The sequence below is a fragment of the Vipera ursinii genome (assembly GCF_947247035.1).
Source record: "Vipera ursinii genome assembly, chromosome: 2".
Taxonomy (NCBI): domain Eukaryota; kingdom Metazoa; phylum Chordata; class Lepidosauria; order Squamata; family Viperidae; genus Vipera; species Vipera ursinii.
In genome coordinates, this window is record NC_139513.1 from 283,896,517 (window position 1) to 283,903,666 (window position 7,150).

General features: G+C 61.9%; 1 protein-coding gene across 1 annotated transcript; it reads right to left on the minus strand.

Annotated features, from left to right (window-relative positions):
• Positions 1 to 100: 100 nt before the first annotated feature.
• TAF1C (TATA-box binding protein associated factor, RNA polymerase I subunit C) lies at positions 101 to 5,089 on the minus strand (the record flags this gene model as incomplete). Its single annotated transcript, XM_083355573.1, has 11 exons — positions 101 to 1,302; positions 1,960 to 2,097; positions 2,194 to 2,371; positions 2,605 to 2,733; positions 2,877 to 3,012; positions 3,347 to 3,418; positions 3,592 to 3,709; positions 3,802 to 3,933; positions 4,029 to 4,264; positions 4,478 to 4,548; positions 4,667 to 5,089. 11 exons carry the CDS (start codon positions 5,087 to 5,089, stop codon positions 296 to 298), a joined length of 2,640 nt encoding a protein of 879 aa, XP_083211699.1. The 3' UTR covers positions 101 to 295.
• Positions 5,090 to 7,150: the final 2,061 nt, after the last annotated feature.

Sequence of the window (7,150 nt, forward strand, 5' to 3'; positions counted from 1 at the left end):
CAGGACTAGGAATTACAGGGCCAGCGGATTTCCCTGCCCCCCCCCCCCCCCAAAAAAAAAAAAAAAAAAAAAACAACAGCAAGACGGAGAGCCTGGCTGGGAGGGAGACTTTATTCACCGGATGCTCAGCTGTGCCTAGACCAGGGGTAGGCAACCTCGGCTCTTTTATGACTCGTGGACTTCAACTCCCAGAATTCCTGAGTCAGCTATGCTGACTCAGGAATTCTGGGAGTTGAAGTCCACGAGTCATAAAAGAGCCGAGGTTGCCTACCCCTGGCCTAGACAGACAACAGTCTCAGAAGCCCATGCGGGCCCGTTTCTGCTGGGGCCCCTGGGAAGAGGAGGGGCCCCGCTGGCTGCTGCCCAGGGCCGAGGACTGGCTGGCCGGCAGGTCGTCCTCGGGGGGCTCCGGGGGTTGGTCCAGGACCGCCAGGTACCTTCGCAGGGTCTGGCGGCGCTCGCTGGGGATGCCCCGGGCGCTCAGGCTCTGCGAGGACAGCAGTTCCGAGTCCTCCTGGGAACTGGGCGGCAGAGTGGGGGGAGCCTGGAAGGGGGGCTCCGTGGGCAAAGCCGGAGGGGACCTGGGGGCCCTGCCGTCCCTCCCGGACCAATCGCTGAGCTCTGACTGGTAGCTGGTAGAGGAGGTGAAGCTGCCGGAGAGGCTCCGCGTCCCCCTGCGCCGCTTGGCTCGCCTCCGCTTCTCCCTCAGCGCCTGCTGTTGCCGGGCCTTGGTGGAGCCCAGTCTCTCCAGCCACCAGGCCGCCCAGTCGCCGGCCCAGGAAGCTGCCAGCCGCTGGCCAAGCTCTCCCGGGGGGCCCTGGGGGGCAGGAGGCACGGGGACCCGACTCTCGTCCCCCCAGGAGCAGAAGAGTCGCCCTTCCTGCATGGCCGAGCGCAGGCAGCGGGAAGCCTCTGGAGAGGACGGGACGCTCCCCTCCATTCCCCTCGTCTCTCGGTGGGCGAACAGGCAGCCCTGGTTGAGCGTGGCCGGAGGGCACTGCCCGTCTTGGGCGGGGAGGGCGGCCCTCTTCCAGGCCCTCAGCCAGCGCCGGTAGAAGGCTGCGGCTACTGGGCTACAAGCTGTCTTTGCTCCATCTGGCAAAATGGGGTCCTGGCAGGCTCTGTCCACCACGGCCTCTCCGAAGCTGGCCTCCCGGTCCATATCGGGGGGAGCGTGCCCCCCGGCCTCCTCCCCACTGGCCTGTGGGAGCAGCGGCTGGTAGAAGAGGTCCCCGGCCTCAGAAAGCTGGAAGACCAGCAGTGTCTGGATGCCATCCTGCTGACCGAGGGCTGCTGCAATGCCTGCATGGGGGGGGGGGGGCAAAAGGAGGGATGAGATGGAAGGGGGGGAATCATTCCTGAAGCCCAGCTGGAAATGGCAAAGGGACAGCTCAAAGGCTTGGGCCAGACATGGTGTCTTTTCACAAGAAGGGAAGACCTGACACCCCCCCCCCCAGGAGGATGTCCTCCGTTGAGCCCAGGAGAAGAGGACCATCTGCAGGGCAGCCTGACCATCTGGGGGGGAGGCCATGACTCCTAGGAAAGATGTCATCACATGTTTCCCCCCCCAAAATGGACCCAGCTGTGGAGATGGCAAAGTGTGTTAGATTATGCTTGACCACGTGCAGAAAGGCTGAAGAGGAGCTGAAGGGAAGTTTTGAGGAGGTTGGCAGGGAGGGCAAGCGGTGGACCAAGGGAAAAGGAGAAATTCTCTTCTCTCCCTCCCCCCCCCCCCACGTAGTATATGCTTAGCTGAGGGTGGCTGTGGGCACCCCAGCCAGCTCTGGGTTGCAGAACGGAAGAGCGCCTCTTCCTTGGATCTTGCGGGGGGGGGCAGCCTCTCTTCTGGAGCTGCAGGGAGGCGACCCAGAGCCCTCTTGCTGCAGCCTCCTCGGAATGCAGAGCCCGTTCCCTCCATCTGGCGTCCCTGCCAGCCCCACCTCCTCGCCTGGCCCCTACCTGTCATGGGGACGGAGAGACGCTGGCTGAGGGCGCTCTGCCTCACAGGCACCTGCACAGGGAAGTGAGGCAGGCACTCCTTGATGGATGGCAGCTTCTGGGGCGCACCTTGGAGCTGGCAAGGCAGGCTGTGGCCACCTGTGGAGACAGCCCAGCAACCTCAGAGTCCTGCAGCCCCCAGGCAGCCGGGCATAATTGCCCCAGTGCCAGGAGACAGTGAAAGGCCATGCCCACCTGAGTACTGCAGCAGGAGCAGCTCCTGGGAGTGGTGGGCGCCCAGGAGCACCTTGTGGTTGTGCTGTGGAGCTCCGGCGGGCGTGAGGTGGGCGTAGATGGGCGGCCACTGCATCATGTGTTCCCAGCGCAGGACGGGCACCAGAGGGAAGCGTTCGTCCAGCACAAACACCGAAAACTGTGGAGGAAGAATGTTGCAGGGTGTGTGTGTGTGTGTGTGTGTGTGTGTAGGGTGTTTCCCAGGCACAGGGAAACTCCAATCAAGGAACCAATCGCCTGCCTCTGCCGAGCCATGCCAGCTGGGTAGAGACAACAGGGAAGGTGACCCAGCAGTCTCTGCAGGAGATGGAGAGGGCGGGGGAAGGTGCCCCCAATTCCCCCCCCCCCCACACACACACTGCTCTCTGTTACCTGTGTGGTCACTAGGTGGTGGAAGGGCTCTGAATGGCCCAAGTACTTGGAGAGAAGCAGGCGTTCCCCACGCTGGCAGTCCGCTTCACTCCCTACCTTGAAGAGCTCAAAGGAGCCGCCGGAGGACACCTGGGGGGGAGGCCAGGAAGGTCAGCAGCCAGGTGGGGCTCCTCCCCCCCAGGGCCTAGGGCCTTTCCCAGAAGCCCCTCCATCCCAAGGGGGAAGGAGCACTGCTCAAGGGCACCCCCTGCCCCCCCCCACTCAAGCCTTACCCTCTGGTCGAGACCCTTCAGTCCGGTGCGGTCAGCAAAAGTCAGCACTCGTGGGTGGGCAGAAAACTCACTCCAGCGCCAAGGGGAAGGGTCCCGGAAGAAGAGGCTGTCGCGGTCCTGGTGCAGCCGTTGGAGCCTGGTGGGAAACGTGGTTAGTCCCTGCCCCCTTCGCAACCAAAAACTGGCCTGCTGGCAAGAAAGCAACACCCAGCCTTCAGAAGCAGCAGGGCCAGAGCACATTCCCTCCCACTTCAATGCGTTCAGGAGAGACTCTTTGACCCATTGGCTATTCTCTCTGGCTCCCCCCCTCCCCCACACATTTGGGCCAGAGCTGCTTGAACCTCATTCCCCTCCTCCGGGCCCGGAAGAGCTAAGCAGCACGTTCCCCTTAGGGGCTGCAAGATTCTCCCACCAAACCCCTCCAGTCTGGGGCCCCACCCATAAAGGCCATCAGCCCTGACCTGGCTCACCCCGTCTCTACGTTCCACAGGTACAGCTCCCCTTCCAGGGTGCACAAGGACAGCTCGCCGGGTAGGTGGGGGCTGCAAGGAGACAGCGGGGCTGGGGAAGGGCAGAAAGACCATCCTCCTGGCCAGAGGTCCATTGCCCCTACCCCCCAAGCTGCCGGGCAGCCACACATGTCCCCTTGTCCCACCAGCAGATAGCTCCGCGAACCCCCCCCAGCCCAGCCCCCCTTTGGAGAGAGGCCACATACCTGACTGCGATGGAAGAGCAGGGGGCTTCTGTGCAAATCACTTGGAGAGGGGTGGGAGTTCCTCCATGCTGCTGCCTCCATGCCGCACAGAAATGGTCCGAGCGGACCCCCAGGAAGTCTGGGATGGATGAAGCAGAAAACCCCCCTTCAGGATCAGAACAGCAACAACAGCAGAGCACATCCAACCGTTCAGGTAACTGCTGTACCCACCGCTGCCCTCCAGGTGGGCGGCTGCCACTTGCCGGACTGCCCCATTCAGCTCGAACTGGGCAGGGCAGCCACGGAGTTTGGGTCTCAGGGTATTGTTGCCGGCCGCTGGTCTCAGGACCGCCTCCTGGAAGCCTGCAGCGGCCGCTAAGGAAAAGCCGCGCTGCGAAGGGGGCTGAAGATGCCCGCGGCCCCGGACCCCCGCCCCATTCCCTCGTGCCGGAGGATACAGAGCTGGTTGGCGGCCTCCCCGGCAGGGAACACCAGACAACCCCGGCGCACCGGTTCTCCACAGGTGCGGTCAGGCAGCCACGCCAAGGCGCCGCCAGTGGGGGTCTCGTCGAAGGACAGGCGCTGCTGCCCTTGGGCCAGGTCCTCGTGGAGCCACTCGGCCACCAGCTTCAGGGGCAGCTCGGAGAGCCAGTCGCGGCACAGCGAGGCAACGCCGCAGAGAGGCAGCCTGGCGCTGAAACGGGACCACAGAGCAGCCGCCAGTCACACGCCGTCCCCGCCTCCCCGACGGCCGCGACGGGAGAAGAATCCTCGGGAGAGCCGGACGGGCGGGGTCAAGGCACCCCCCACCTCCCATCCCGAGGGCGGCTCGGGGAAGCAGGCTCGCTGGCCGAGACCACGTCCCGGGGTCCCCCCCCCCGCCGCTCGCCCCGCGGAAGGCGCTTACCTGCCGCCTCGCGTCCGGCCTTCCAGGGCGCGAAGAAAGCGGGTCATCCCGCAGACGCCTCCGGCTCTCCGCTGCGGAAGAAAGAAGCCGTCGGGGGTGACGAGGAGCCGGCGGGGGTCCCCCTCCCCGCAGGGCTCCACGGAGGAAAAGCAGCCGCCGGCCGGCCGCCCCCTCCCCCGGCCGCTCACCCCAATTCGTCGAGTCCCCCAGGTAGACGTGCTGGTGCAGCAGCCGGGCCGTGGCCCCGAAGGCCGCCTCCGGGTGGTCTAGGAAGAGCCGGCCCAGCTGCGAGCCCAGGGCGCTCAGGGCCGGGCCGGCGGGCGTGCCGTCGGTTCGGGGCGCCGCGTCCGGGGGCTTCAGCGGCAGCGGGGCGGCTTCGGCGGGCAACCAGCTCTCCCGCGCCTTCCGGCAGCGGCGGGGCAGGAAGAGCGGCGGCGCTCCCGGCTGGCTCGCCGCGACGCCCACTTGCCCGCACCGGCCCCAGCCGGCCACCCGCAGCCCGGCCTCGCGACCCTCGCGCCCCGGCGGTCCCGGGCGGAAGAAGCCGGGCAGGAGAGCATCAGGGAAGGCCGCCATGGGCGCGCGCACGTGCGGGACTGCCCGGCCGCGCATGCCTGGAGCCGCCGCGCCACGGTCTCGCCTGCGCCCCCCTAGCGGCCAGAGGGCGGCGCTGGAGATCTCCGAGCGAGGGGCGGGGCGAGCCCGCCGTCCGCCTGCAAAGCCCCGAATCGCTGATTCCAGACGGCCAGGCAGGCGGGCGAAAAAGCGGCGCCCGGAGGAAAGTGGCCGGGGGATTTATTTTTTTTTAAACTCAGGAAATCTTGCAGGGGAAATGGAGCCTTGGTGGAGCAGTGGGCTAATGCCTCCTTAAGTAACACCAGCTGCCTGCAATTAGTGCAGGTTCGCATCCCTTCGGGCTCAAGGTTGACTCAGCCTTCCATCCTTCCGAGGTAGGAAAAATGAGGACCCAGATTGTTGGGGGCAATAAGCTGACTTTGTAATAATGCCGCTTGGGGGGGGGCGAAAGCCCTAATAAGCAGGCATATACATAGAATGAAGGCTATTGCTAAGCACATTGGTTGGTGCTTAAATTGTAAGCCGCCCTGAGTCTTCGGAGAAGGGCGGGATATAAATGGGATTAAAAATAAAAAATAAAATAAATAAAAAATGGCTCAACCCAGAGAAGCGTTTAAAAGTTTCGCTGCTCCGTTTGTCTTTGCTTGTCACGGCTGAGCAACCCGAAAGCTTTCTTTCAAGGGAAAAATGCTAGGACGTCCAGGAAAGAAACAGAGCAAAACGTGGAGCATTCCTCCCCCCCCCCATTAGCGCTGTTCTTCTCCACAGGTAAGTTCGGGTGTAGAAAAAGGCCATTTGCACCCGGGCCGGCCTGGAGCCTCTCCTTTCCCGCCGTGGCTCAGCCCCTTCTTTCCATTCGCCCCCCCCCAATATCACCCAATCCAAAGCAAAGAAATGCGGGCCAGTTTGGGGGGAGGGAAGCAGCAGTTCAACCCACAAGCCAGACAACTCCTGGTGGTGCTCAAGACCGTTGGAACAAAATTTCTCTTTCAGCCTAGCCCCCCTCCCCAACTCCTTTCTTGCTTGCCCAGAAGACAATTCCCAAAGCCAAGTGCAGCGGGACTCCAGGAGGGAAGGCTGAAGCCCACTGCTGCTTCCAGGGAGCAATGTGGAGATTCTTGTCCTGCCCACCCACCCCAATCTTCCGAGCACTTCCTTAACTGGTGCCAGCTCCTGGCTTGTGAGTGACAGAGGGTCTACGCTAAACAGCCCAAATTGTCAGGTCCCCATAGATCCGTATCCAGATGCTGCCATTCTGGTGGGAGGGGAGAACCTCGCGTCTTTTTGTGATGAGCAGCAGAGCCAGGTTTTTAGGCTCTTCCAGAAGGCCAGGATTGTGTTTGTGTGTGTTTGGGGGGGGGAATCTCACCATTGATGGTAGAACATTCTTGGAGGGGGCACAGCAGAAAGGGCTCTTCTCCTGGAGCCCAGCAGCAGAAATTCTTTGGCCGACGGGATCCAAATTAGGCTGCTTCCACCGGAAAGAGAGGGGCCAGCTAGTCTCATTTGGGTAAGACTGTTCCTCAGATACCCCAGAAGAGAGGGAGGGAGGGAGGGAGGAGAGAGAGAGAGAGAGAGAGAGAGAGAGAGAGAGAGAGAGAGAGAGAGAGAGAGAGAGAGAGAGAGAGAGAGCATGGGTGAGTTGAAAGCATCAAGGCAGGTTGTCCAGGAGCCTCAAAGGAGCTCCTGGGACCATCTCAAACCCATCATATTTTAGTGCTTAGCAGGAGCATCAAGGGTTTGGGGGTTACCCCAAATCAATCTGATATTTTTTTAACACAGTCTGATTTAGTTGATTATGGGAATGCAGTGGACATAATGTACCTTAACGTCGCAAAACCTTTGACAAATATCCATGAAATCCCGGTGAAGAAGAAGGCAACCTGTGGCTGGCCTATGCTACCATTAAATGGATAGAGCCGGTGGAAAGATCAAAACCAACAAGGGCGTATCCAGATCTGATTGAAAGGAAATGAGGAATTGCAGGGCTCCATTTTAGGCCTTGTGCTGTTTGACATATTTAGTTATAATTGAGCTACTTTAGGAATTAGAAAACACTGTAATCAGTTTTGGACATGATATGAAATGGTGGGGGGG